We start from the raw sequence: 14,439 nt of genomic DNA on the forward strand, positions 1-14,439 counted from the left end.
CTAAAATCTTTAGACCAAAACTTTTGAAGGGCATGCGCATCATATATGGATAAAGGAACCAGACTGCCTACATCCACACTAGCTAAATTCAGAGACCTTAGTTAATACTTTGTGTAGTCTTGTCAGGACGTGATAGCAATGGGATGAGTACGTGATACTGGCACTCAGGATCACAGGGGTCAAAATCTAGGCGCCAGCATCCCTACAGGGTTAGGATACCGACACCTGTCAGTATCCTAACCCTCCCCCTCTCCCTCCCTCGTGCCTGAACCTAACCTCCCCCTCCCCACATCCTAAACCTAATGCTCCCCCCTTAGTGCCTAACCCTAATCCTCCCCCCAAACCCGCTACTTACCTTCTGGATGCTGGCACTGGGATTCTGACAGGTATCGGGATTCCAGCGCCGGTATTCTGAGCGCCGGCAACCCATGTGTCGGGATACTGAACATATTCCAATAGCCACAATATAAGAGTTCATAATGGTTTTCTTTCACCCAGCCATTAATGAATCTATCTATCTATAGATCAGAGCAGTCCACGGAATGATGATGTTCGTCCGTGCAAGATGACGTTTTGCCTCTTTCTGAGTTCCGTTTTTTTGGAGGGAAAAATCCGAACTCCACGTGCAAACTCGAACCTATCCGAGCCTGCACATCCCTAGTACAAATACACGCTGATGACTTCTTGGAAACCATGCACATTTGCTGCGATGTGGACATGTACCCACCTCCAGATGTGCACGGCTCTGCATATGGGTGGGAATACAATTTTTCCTCTGTTAGTCATCTACACATAGTTTGCCATTGACGCTGCATGGGCCATAATGTAACATACTGTAATTCTCCTACTGCAGCTCTGGAAACAGTTATATTGAAGGAATGATCGCTATACTTTGTCCTCCTGGTTGGCTGTATTCCACAAAACTGATTGGGTTTTCCGATTGTATGGTTTTATTTTACATGTTTCATAATGTTATTATCAGATTAACATTGGTGTCCAGAATCAACATTTGAAACGCTCTGCCCATATAATCCACAGGATAATTATTTAATCCCCAGTTAAATTGGGGTTTTATTATTTACAGCACAGTTTGGTAGGCACAGTTATGGTTGGGGGCAAAAGTATAGTTGCTGTATTTCTTGTTTTTTTGTTTTACATGTTTTACAGGCATACAGTCTCTTCACACGTGGTTTTATTTTTACTTGAAACAGAATTAATGCCAAATATGCTGCCAAGTTCTTCACTTTGTAATCGTTTCCTGCACAGAAAATAAAAAGACTGGATCCAAAGACAGTGGATATCCATTTGTACGGAACAGAATACACGTAACATACAGAATGAGGTTTTATGGAGAGATGTGACCTCTAAAGTCACCAAAGAAATGTGAATCATGGTCATGGAAATTATTCAGGAGTCTTTAAAGCTGTAAGACTTTCTAAAATCTTTATTAGTTTTTGTTCCTAATAATTTTCTACAACAGTTGTAACAACCTGGGTATGTCTTTGCCCTGTTCTCATAAAGAGATAAGTAGATTGTGACTTATAGGATGAATTCACAAACTGGAAATTATTCCAAGATTATTACTTGAAGACAGGAGAATGTATGGGACAGCAATTGCACAAGTTAGCAGCATATTAAGGTACTGTAAATGCTAGAAATCTTCAATTTGTTTGATGGTTCGGATTAAATTAAACATGAATAAAAGAGTAAGAGGTCAATGAGGGAATGGCCACAGTATTTCACCTGGGCAATGATAGAAGCAAATTGTAGTTGATCACTTTATTGGTTATATTCACTGTAATTTTTAAGAGTAGAAATAGGTCAGGTTTGTTGGGAGACGGTTTCTTAAATATGTATTTAAATAGTACCACATTAAAGTACATGCTCTTCAAAAGCCCACGTCTTAGTACCCTCATATCAGGAAATCAGGAAATTTAAAATACTCCAGCTAATCACAATGTTGACATTTATTAAGCTAGTTACCTTTTAATATAACTTCTGTGATTAGACAAGGACAGGCAAGACATTCTGTTTCCCAGGTGACAACATAAATCCGGTTAGTAACTGCAATGCAATAATAATGATAAATAAGGGACTTGAATCTGTACATATTAATAGTTTAGTTACCTCTGATGCTTTGCCCTGTGCTGCATTCTCCAGAAAAGGAACCCAGTGGAAACAAATGAGTAGTGAGGTCTATAAGGGTCGTAACATTAGTACATATAGTATAGACCACATCAGCCGTGGTCAATTTCCCCAGTGACTGCATTGCAGGGCAAAGCAACATGGACATCAGCACAACTGCCTGAAAATGCATATTTTTTTCTCCTGTAATTTGACTACTGCTGTAAATTAGTTTATGGTTCTTCACAAGGGACTCTATACAGTATATTCAAAGTTTATATTGGAACAGCAGCATCCCACAGTGGTGAACAAGATCTGTTGCACAGGCGGAGCAAATTGCTATCTCATTCCTCCTTCACCCCAGAGTCATTCATGACCTCTTGTAGCAGATTCTCCACCTCGCCTCTCTGGCTCATCTTATTGGCTTTGCCCTGGAAACGGCCCTTCTTCCCAGCTCCTTTGCCATCCAGGATTTTAGAAACTCTGACAGTACAGAGACAACAATAATAGTATATTTTTTCAAATCGAAGACCTTATGCATGAATTTTACTGTCTTGTTATATTACTGGTTTCTGTGTCTATACACCTTTGCAGTTTATGCACAATATATACAAAGAATATTTTCCAAGACACTTTTGATACATAACTAGTGTTCATTCTAGCACCCTGCACCTGTCAACACCCGTGCAGTTCCTCTTTCCTGCCACGGGTTTCACTTTCTGCTCTGGTGCTTCTAGCACACTCAGCTGATGCAACAAACTGCTGAGATACAGACCAGAGAACGACACTTCAGGCAGGAAAGAGGAACTGCATGAGTTGTGACAGTTGCAGGGTGCTAGAATGAACACTACATAACTTCAGCTTTAATAAATGCTATAATATTGTGTTGCTGTATATACTGTCCATATCACCCCTAGCAAAAGAGCCTTTAACTCATATACGGTCTTTGATATATAGTGTAGATAGAAGTTGTCATTGTTCTATTAATGATGCATGCATTTAAATGCTTACATCTATTTTCATATTCCTACGAAAAACAATTTGTTTTTTTCATTTGGAGTATATTTTATAAACGTTAATAGAATAACTAAACAAAACACAGAAATTTCAGCAAAAGAAACAACCACAAGTAAAAATGTCCATGTGCAATAAAAATAGACATATGAGCCGCAAACTGGGCATAATGAAGAACATAAAAAGTTACGGAACAGGAATATCATCATAGGGGAAAATAAAAATGTAAACACATACAGGAGGCAGACATAGCAAGGAAGCGGAGACACCTTTCAGGGAGACTAAAACTATGGTTTAGGAGTGTCTAGTGCATATCTCGAAGATTGCTAGGGGGCCCAAATCCTGTCAAATTTGAGAAGACAGCTGCATTTACAGAAACATAAATCGCTCATGAGAGGCTGTGGCATTAACTAAGGCCACCCAGGAATAGAAGGGTGGAACATGGGGAGCCATCCAAGTACAGGCAATACATACACTAGCCAAAACAAGGTATTCATTTTCAAGTTTAAATATGAGTTCAGGAAAAAAAACGCTAGACCGAGACCATAAAGACAAATACGAGGATCCGATAATGGCAGTCTGATCTCAGTTGCCATGACACAGTCCACCACTCGGGATCATAAAAAGGAGACCTCAGGGCAAGACCAATGCAGATGTCAGAAACTAGCACTGGAAGTTCCACATTTAGGACAAGAATCAAAGTGCAACCGCCCAATACATCCAAGTCTGACGGGCGTCCAATAGACCCTAAGATGAAGGTACAGCTGACTTTTTCTTGTGACTAGCAGATGCCATGACCCCCCAAGGGGATCCCAACAAACAAGTCCAGTCCTCATCAGTTAAAGTACCCAGGTCCACTTCCTACTGAGACCGCAGGGAGCACAAACCCCCAGCTCCAGATTGCAGAGAGGAGTACACTTGAGAAATAGACTTCTGGCTAGAAGGGGTCCAAAGCACCAAACAAACAGGGGATTCAGACAAAACAGGGGCAACACTCCCAGACTGTGCACAAAGGGCAAGCCTAAACTGCAGATATTGAAGAAACAAATGGGAGGGAAGGTCATGAGTAAGAGACAGTTGAGCAAAAGTAGTGTAGGATCCCATTCTGATATAACTGCCCCACAGAATCCACCCCTTACAACAGCCACAAAGCTCTCCCTTCCATGGAGCAGAATTCCAGGAAAGCAGAGTTGCCCCACAACGGAGAGCAGAGATCAACCACAGACTCCCCCAGGATCTTCGCAGCAGCCAGCCAAACTCTATGCGCTTCAAATAAAAGGGAAGGGCAATGGGATAGTGGGGATTTCACTAGTAAAAATTGTAATGAGTATACGCTAGGCCAGTCCGTTCAAGTAAAGCCAAAATGGGTAGCCCTCTGATCTAGAGGAGCAACCCAATCATGCAGATGCACAAGCTGAGCAGCAAGATAATAAAACCGCATATCAGGCAGTGCCAAACCTCCCTCACTCCAAATCCTGCACAACGTTTTAGAAGTTATATGAGCCCGCCTGTGGCCCCATTAAAAAGAAATGATATACCGGATAATAGGGAGAGGGGAAGGTAAACTAGAAATAAGATACCATATATAATAACCATTGTAACCAGGTTCACTCGTTCTGTGACAGAGAGAGGAAGCTTCTCCCAATGAGACTTAACCTTTAAAAATTATATTTGAGGTTGGATGATTAAAGTGACACTCATCCGGCGAGTGGTAATTTGTATACCCAGGTAATTGAACTGCATGCATCAACACAAGGGAAAATCATAAGAAGCTGACATAGGCACAGTAGGGAGAAGGGGAAAAAACATAAATTTGTCTCAAGTAATTCTAACCCCCAAGGAGGATACAAAATGGTCTACCATTACGAATAGAGACGATAAGGAGTGCTCCAGACGTGTTAAAAACAACAGCAAATCATCAGAGTACAGGGAAATGTTCTCTTAATGACAAGAAACTATCAGTCCAGAGATCACACAGAAGGGCCTGATAGCACGATGGCTCAATGACATTGCTGCCGAGTGCCCCTACCTAGCATAAAGGAATCAGTTACAAAACCATTTACATACGCTCGCACAGCAGGGCAGGAGTAAAGCAACTGAACTCAGGTAAAGAAGCCAGAACTGGTTCCACATTTCAGTCACAGGGTCAAAATGTTGGCCAGAATTTTAACATAAGTGGATAGTAACAAAATGGGGCGATAAGAATCCAGATAAGCCTGGATCTTTACCCAGTTTAAGGATAATCACTATTAAAGTCTCAGCCATGGACAAGGAGAGAGAACCCGCTTCCAAAACAGCTGCGAAGAACTCCAATAATTTAGGGACAAAAAAGCCAAGGTGGGTCTTATAGAGCTCGATGGGAACCCATCAACCCCCGTTGCATCTTATCTGAAGAAAAATACTTAATAGCATCCTTAACTTCCACAGAGTATACAGCTTACTAGAATCAGACTGGGTCAGGAACAGTGGCGGTTCCAGATATGGTGCTGCAGTGTACTCCAAAATTTAAATAGGGGAGCCACACCAACTGATGCTGCCAAACATCACCGGCCTGGTCTGACTGGCAGTTTGTGTGGCTCCCGTATTCAAATTTTGGACTGCGCTGCAGCCCCACCTCTGGAGCTGCCACTGGAGGAGGATAACTTGGTAAAGGTAGGTGGATAATTAGTAAGCAGAATAGCGAGTTCAGGACCTATAAACGAAGTGTGTGCGTTTCGTTTATATGGACAAGGTATCAACATGCATAGTCCCAGCCTCATCCAACAGTCTGTGCACAGTGGAGGGAGCAGCATCTGCTCTTGCCATACAAGCCATAAATCTACTGGCTCTGGGCCTGATTCTGACCCGCTTGCGAGCGCTGTTCGCTCGCAAGCGGGTCGATGGTGACGAAGTGCGCATGCGCACGACAGAGGGAGCTCCGACGTGCACATGCGCGAGACCCGGCGAGCGACGAGGAAGTCATCGCTCCGGGTCTCGCACCAAAAGGGGCGTGCTGTCGATGTTGATTGACAGCACGCCCCCTTTGGTGGGCGTGCCGGGGGCGTGGCTGCCAGACGGAGGCATTCCCATGGGAACGCCTACCGTCTGGGTCTGGCCCCACTGACATCACTAGTGATGTCAGTGGGAGTGATTTTGGCTCTGATAGAGCCAAAATCACTCCAGGGCTTGCGGTCACTGAGACTCTACCGCAGGGTCTCGTTGCAAGCCCGATGGTCAAGACAAGACATCAAGACATCATGGACGCTCGCATAAGCTGTGGGTGGTAACCCACAGCTATGCGAGCGTCCAAGAGGCCGCTCCAAGTTTAGGGAGGAGGGCCCTGATTCAGAACGAGCGCTCTGGTCAGAGCGTTCGGCTCTGAATCAGGCCCTCTGTCCACCTGTAAGTAATAATAATGAGCCATAAAAAGAAGACAATGCTTTGGCGGTCGGAATCCAGACGGTCACAATGCCGGCTCCTGATTCCAACGGTCAAACTCCCGACGCATGTTGGTAAGTATTCTGACCCTTACACTCCCCCCTACAGCAGCCTAACCCTCCCCTCCAGCAGCCCAATCCTAACCCTACCCCCTAGTGTCTAACCCTAACCCCACCGTCGGGATTGTGACCATTGGTATTCCGAAGCTAGTATTCTGATGACTGTCAGGATTCCGAAGTCGTTATTCTTACCGCCGGAATCATGGCTAAAATTTTCCCCAGAGCTAATGCATGTAAATACTTAAAGCCCATGGATTTCACTAGCTTTATCTGTAATCCATAAAAATAAACTAAACAAAGTCATGTAATCAAAAAATAAACAGGGTAAAAGTTAAAGGGACTGGTATACATCATTTGTTTTAAATGCTAATGAGTGCTCCTGAGATCTATGAATCGCTCGCTCTGAATCAGGGCCCTCCTCCATTAATATGGAGCGTCCTCCTGGACGCTCGTATAGCTGTGGGTCACCACCCACAGCATATACGAGCGTGCAACAAGATGGTCGCGATGGACTTGACCATCGCGATCATCGGACTTGCGAGTGAAACCCTGTGGTCGGGTTTCTCAACCACAAGCCCTGGAGTGATTTTGGCTCTATCAGAGCCAAAATCACTCCCACTGACATCACTAGTGATGTCAGTGGGGCCGGCTTCAGACGGTAGGCGTTCCCATGGGAACGCCTCCGTCTGGCAGGCACGCCCCCGGCACGCCGCCCACCAAAGGGGACGTGCTGTCAATCAACATCAACAGCACGCCCCCTTTGGTGCGAGACCCGGAGCGATGGAAAGTCCTTCGCTTGCCGGGTCTCGCGCATGCGCACGACGGAGCTCCCTCCGTCGTGTGCATGCACAGTGGGGACCATCGACCCACTTGCGCGCGTACTGCCGCTCGCGAGTGGGTCTGAATGACCCCCTATATTCCCTATCACATGCACACATACTTACACACTAGGGTTAATTTTTGTTGGGAGCCAATTAACCTGCCTGTATATTTTTGGAGTGTGGGAGGAAACCGGAGTACCCGGAGGAAACCCACGCAAGCACACGGAGAATATACAAACTCCCCACAGTTAAGCTGTAGTGGGAACTCTGACCTTTTAATGCGACTTTCATTACAAGGTCCTCGTTCTACAGAAGTCTTCAAAGATCCGTGAAGGCTTCAGTGTTTTAAAAAACAGTAAATTGTAAAAAAATATTAAAAATAAAGGACGGGGGGCTCCCCCCTAAAAGCACAAGCAGCACAGGGCTTTTCTGAGCCGGTCCTGGTTGTGAAAATACAGGAGGAAAAAAGGTTAGGTTCCCCTGTATTTTAATCAACCAGAACCCCACGTAATTTAGGGGGATACTCCACGTAATTTCTTATTTAAATTTTGAAATTTTGCTATTTTTTTAAACACAGAAGCATGCACGGATCTCACGGATCTGTGCATGTTTCTGTGTAAAGGTGGCCATACACGGTGAGATTCAAAAGTTGGTCAGATCAGTTGTACGATTTCCCTTGAAAAGTCTTCCCTTCAGATACAGGACGATTTGTATTTAAAATGCAACTATTTCATATAAGACCATACGATTTGATCAATCACATGACATACTGTGTGTCAATTCCTACACGATCAGTTGAGATCTCTCTGCAAAACCATCTGATCTGCGATCCAACTAGACGACGGCGGGGACGGGCATCGGGGTCGCAGAAGACTCAAAATACAACTATTTTGAAATGATTGGTCTGTCCAACATGTAGAAACTGCCCAAATCGTGTGATCAAACGTCCCGTGTATGGCCAGCATAATTCAGCCCTGCTCAGGCTAGACTCGCTAGCCTGAAGCAGGCCTGTTTTTTTCCAACTCTTTAGTCAGTAATAGTGTGCGAGTTAAACACTCGCACTCTATTACATTGCCCGAGTTGTAACCTCACAATGGCAAAACATCGGGATGCATGTTCTGCCATTGCGAGTTGCGGGAGTGTGAATGTTCTCGCACCCTATTACATAGGGTGAGTTCTAAAAATGTGCGAGTATATATAGCTCTATACTCACACATTTCCAAAAGTCAGACCCATAACTGCTGCTAAGGGACTGTGGGCCTTATTCAGCTTGGATCGCAGTTGCTAATACGCAAACAATCGGCGATTGAAATCCTACAGCCTGAATGATAATATTTGAATCTTAAACATTTACAACAAACACATGAAAAGATAAAATAATGTCACATAGTAATAATATTCATACAATTTGTATAATGGCATAAAATATACACAGAGGGTTGGTGCAGATTTGAATGTGCACCTCTTTGCAGCACCATAATAGAGCACACATTTCAATCGCATCCCCACTGGTGGCTCGCACATAGACAAAGTTTGGTGTGGGTGTGCCGACGGAACTGTGAGCTATGTAGAGTTGGACCTAAGCAGGAGTCTTTTGCACCAAGCACAGGTTAGATGTAAGTGAAAACTGATTATGATGGCAAGCACATATACGCCTCTATGTCCATGCACTCGATGCGCCGATTTGCCTTAAACTCTGCATCGGACCCATACCACACACACACAATGGACACATACCTGGGTCCTAAATTATCAATGATATCTGGTGGACCAGCAAGAAGGAATAATCCTGATGCCTTTTCATCTCCAACAGTTAGGAAGACTATTGTGCCCTGTAATATACAAAATAAAAAACAACATAAAAACGTTCAGACGTCTTCCATTTCTTTACAATGGATGCAAATCCATTGTTACAGTACCTATAACACATAAAAATTACAGATAGCTGTACTGGCTGTTAAAAAAAATAACCTTTATTTCAAATATTAAATGGGGGATGATTTAACTTAAAAGAGTTCAGTTTATCTAAGTTAATGAAACCATTAATTAACAGAGATAATGATTTGATGATTTGATATAGGTCATACAACTGCCAAGTGTTCTACATCCTTCATTAGGAGAAAACCTAAACAGGAATCAAGTCTTGGCAGGAACATGTTGGATAATTGAACTTTGTGTAATATGGAGCGGCTTTGATAGTACATTCTTTGTGCACCTGTTTTACATTACTACTCTGTGCTCTTGAGGAATACTAATCCTTAAACTGGGTACACACTAGACATACAGGGGTATTCAATATGGGAGCGAAAAGTCTGTGCTGGAGTTTTCGCTCCACATCAGAGATTTTCCAGGGATAAAGCATCGGGCGTGCGCCCGCTTTATCCCCGTATTCAATATAAAAGCTACGAAAACAGGAACCTGCGAAGTGGGATCAGCGAAAAAATACAAAATTTTCCTGGAATATATTGTAGGACCCCCCTAAAACTGTAAAAACATGGGGGATCACTATGGGTATGTGCAGTGTGTACGGACCATCTGAATATATCGTCCAGTCGCATCTGCTGTTGCGGTGTACACACATTGTCTACTGTGTGTCCAGCATTATATTATCAAAGGTTGGATTCCCCTCCTCATATCATAACACTGCTCCTGCCACTTTGGGCCTGCTCTGTAGTGTCATTGCCTCCCAAAAGATTGCACATTCATCTTCTGGAGTGCTGAGAATTCGGACACCCTGATTGGCTGCAGCTTGTTTTATGCCTACTCACTTCAAGACTGAGACATTGACGTTCAAACACATTAAGTGCTCAAATCATAGTCAAAGCATTAAAGCGTATTGTCTCTATTCAAAAGGCTAAAATTTATATATATATATATTTATATATATTTTTATATATATTTATATATATAAAACTATTTAAAACATTATATAATCTACCAAACTTAAAAAGCTCCAAACCATAAAAGCAATAAAAACAAAGCCCCATAGAAAATATATATCTCAACTGAATAGATATATATAACTCCTAATAAAACGCCAAACATTATACCAGGATGCAGGTATATATTTTAAATTCCTTGATAAACGTTTCAACACTATAGCACTCAATCCATCGAGTGTCCTCATTTGTAACAATGTTTCCATATATGCAAGATTCAGTGGTAAACGGTATGCACAGTGCACGCAAAGTGATTGACAGTCAGTGTCCATATATGGGTGCTAACAGGGCATCACTATTCAAAAGAGGGTGTGTCACGAGCATTTTGTGGACGTGTCGCAGCCAGTGATTGCGTCTGTGTACGCAGTTTCACTGGCCCCGACGGCTTAGTTCAGACATTCTGAGCAGCCATAGGGTTGCTTAGAAGTTCAATGGTGCGACCGATGATGTACCTTTGTATACAAGCGGCGGATTAGAGATGCAGTCGGTGGGCTTCTCTGTACATAGTACAGAGGCTGCTGCATTAGCATAAAGTCTCAGTACCGCCGCTTACAAAAACGCAGCAGGATTAGCATCCATCTCTGAATCGGGCTCTGTGACACAGCAGATGGTGACTGTGTAATAATTTGGGTTTGCCTGAGAAATCATTTGGTATAACCATTGCTCTGACCTGTACATTTTTAATAACAATCAATAAGCAAAAAAAATATACCATACAAAAATCTTTCTAAAATACATTGGACTGTAATTGATCACCACACCATGTTGACCAGTCCTCCAACACACCGGGATAAAAAAAAAAGGATAAAGTAGTAATGTGACACTCTCATCTGTCTTTAATCATGTCATTGACTTAAAGGACATTATAAATGGTTAAAACAAATTTGCTAAGTACTTTAGTAGCAAAGTACTAAAGTTGTTAGATTTAAAAGCTGGAAGGGGGTGGTTTTAATCAGGAGGGAAACTTTTAGGTTGGAACCGGACAATTGAAATTATACAGAAATGGGGCGATCTATATTCAAAACAGCAACAGTTTTGAGGTACATTTAAAGACATATATATATATATATATATATACACACACACACACATACAGTCAGGTGCATAAATATTGGGACATTGACAGAATTTTCATATTTTGGCCTCTATTCACCACCACAATGGCTTTGAAATGAAACAAACAAGATGTGCTTTAACTGCAGACTTTCAGATTTAATTTGAGGGTAATTACATCCAAATCAGGTGAACGGTGTAGGAATTACAACGGTTTCTATATGCGCCTCCCACTTTTTAAGGGGCCAAAAGTAATGGGACTATCAACTCAAAAGCTATTTCATGGACAGGTGTGGGCTATTCCCTCGTTATTTCATTATCAATGAAGCAGGTAAAAGGTCTGGAGTTGATTCTAGGTGTGACATTTGCATTTGGAATCAGTTGCTGTTGACTCAATATGAGATCCAAAGAGCTGTCACTATCAGTGAAGCAAGCCATCATTGGGCTGAAAAATCAAAACAAACCCATCAGAGAGATAGCAAAAACATTAGGTGTGGCCAAATCAACTGTTTGGAACATTCTTAAAAAGAAAGAACGCACCGGAGAGCTCAGCAACACCAAAAGACCCGGAATACCACGGAAAACAACTGTGGTGGATGACAGAATAATTATTTCCCTGATGAAGAAAAACCCCTTCACAACAGTTGGCAAAATCGAGAACATTCTCCAGGAGGTAGGTGTATATGTGTCAAAGTCAACAATCAAGAGAAGACTTCACAAGAGTGAATATAGAGGGTTCACCACAAGATGTAAACCATTGGTGAGCCACAAAAACAGGAAGACCAGATTAGAGTTTGCCAAACAACATCTAAAAAAGCCATTACAGTTCTGGAACAACATCCTATGGACAGATGAGACAAAGATCAACTTGTACCAGAGTGATGGGAAGAAAAAAAGAGTATGGAGATGGAAAGGAACTGCTCATGATCGAAAACATACCACCTCATCAGTGAAGCATGGCGGTGGTAGTGTCATGGCGTGGGCATGTATGGCTGCCAATGGAACTGGTTCCCTTGTATTTATTGATGATGTGACTGCTGACAAAAGCAGCAGAATGAATTCTGAAGTGTTTCGGGCAATATTATATGCTCATATTCAGTCAAATGCTTCAGAACTCATTGGACGGCGCTTCACAGTGCAGATGAACAAAGACCCGAAGCATACTGCAAAAGCAACCAAAGAGTTTTTTAAGGCTAAAAAGTGGAATGTTATGCAATGGCTAAGTCAATCCCCTGACCTGAATCCAATTGAGCATGCATTTCACTTGATGAAGACAAAACTAAAAGGGAAAATGCCCCAAGAACAAGCAAGAACTGAAGACATTTGCAGTAGAGGCCTGGCAGAGCATCACCAGAGATGAAACCCAGCGTCTGGTGATGTCTATGCGTTCCAGACTTCAGGCTGTAATTGCCTGCAAAGGATTTGCAACAAAGTATTAAAAAGTGAAAGTTAGATTTAGGATTGTTTAGTTTGTCCCATTACTTTTGGCCCTTTAAAAAGTGGGAGGCACATATAGAAACCGTTGTAATTCCTACACCATTCACCTGATTTGGATGTAATTACCCTCAAATTAAATCTGAAAGTCTGCAGTTAAATCACATGTTGTTTGTTTCATTTCAAAGCCATTGTGGTGGTGAATAGAGGCCAAAATATGAAAATGTTGTCAATGTCCCAATATTTATGCACCTGACTATATATATATATACATTCTAAAAGTTGTATTTTGCTTTAAATTTTAGCTCTAACAGAAAAAAATTCATATCTGGAAGGCAAACAAGTGACCCTGTAAAATCTTTCACCTTTAGAGCCATGATCTTTTTGCTGGGAGAACGGGCTGCTTACATCTTAGCAGGGGGCTTAGTCGAAATCAAAATGTTTTTCAAGTTTACAGTTACACATGTTTGCAGGGGGTTCTGGGATGTTTGCTTAAACACACTTAAAATGTTTTCAATGAAGGAAAGATATGAATTCAGCATTAAGGAGTTTGCATGTGACCCTGACAATACAAGTTTAGTGAAGCACATTTTCCAGAATCGTGTTGTGGGACAGTGACCTGCTCAGTCACCACCTACACATATAAGCAGATTTTACTTGAAACCAGCTGTTTCTGATTGAAGAAGTAATCCGATCAGACAGCCAGTGATTTCATACACAGAACAACCGGCTGGCAGCTGAAAATATACAAACTGCACAGTCTAAATTGTAAATAAAACACATCCTTCATCTATTCTATTCTCCAAAGTTAAGATAGACACAAACAGCCTGACAGAAACAATATGACTGGGGAATCACCTTTGTAGATAAGTGGCCAATCTGCATTGAGGGCCTGATTCAGATGTGGACGCTAATGCAATTGCAGTTGCGATCTCCCATAGATCACAATTGCGAAAATATGCTAATGACTCCTCCATCCAGTGCACAGAGACGCCTACGGAAAGGCATCTCACACCCGCAGCTCACACATAAAGCTGAAAAACAGAAAAAGATGCACCATAACGTAATTCAGTCTGTTGAATAGTTGCTACTAATAGCGTTGACTGACTAATTCTGGAATCGTACAAATCCTTAGGTGTCTCGTAGTTAAAGCATTCAGAGCTCCTTTTTAATTGCTTAGTAGGTAAAAATAATTAGTATTAATAGGTCAGACACCTATCTGCATTGTAGTTACTGCCACAAAAATTGCTGCCACAAAAATTAAGAGCCATAACCAATGGTGGGAAGAATAACTCCATTAAAACAATATGTTCTGCCAGTTGAGAGGTTGTTTCTAAAGTTACAAACTGATGTGACAGTGCATTTTCCTTTGTATTACAAGAGCCTGGCCTGTTTACAATATGAAAATGAAATCAGGCCAACAAAGCCCATCAAGCTTGATGACAAGTCTCTTAGGAGCCTTCAGATATTCAATTTTTTGTGGTCTGAAAACAGTACAAGGGAAACAGTAAAGATGTTCCTTATTCCACATTTTGTTGAGCCAGCAATAAATTCCGCAAATAGTATGCCCAAGGATGA

At 42.2% G+C, this 14,439-nt stretch overlaps 1 protein-coding gene across 2 annotated transcripts in view; it reads right to left on the reverse strand.

Moving 5' to 3' along the window:
- Positions 1 to 1,764: 1,764 nt before the first annotated feature.
- The window catches only part of AARSD1 (alanyl-tRNA synthetase domain containing 1), a 54,918-nt gene continuing 42,243 nt past the window's right edge, over positions 1,765 to 14,439 (reverse strand). For both annotated transcript variants that reach the window (XM_088480734.1, XM_088480735.1), the window contains exons 12-13: positions 9,173 to 9,267; positions 1,765 to 2,607 (exon numbers count right to left, since the gene is read on the reverse strand). In XM_088480734.1, the coding sequence (XP_088336860.1) occupies positions 2,469 to 2,607; positions 9,173 to 9,267 (234 nt within the window). In that variant the 3' untranslated portion in view covers positions 1,765 to 2,468. The remainder of the gene's footprint in view (positions 2,608 to 9,172; positions 9,268 to 14,439) is intronic.

This window comes from Taudactylus pleione, unplaced genomic scaffold (assembly GCF_031769625.1).
Source record: "Taudactylus pleione unplaced genomic scaffold, aTauple2 ptg000256l, whole genome shotgun sequence".
Lineage (NCBI taxonomy): Eukaryota > Metazoa > Chordata > Amphibia > Anura > Myobatrachidae > Taudactylus > Taudactylus pleione.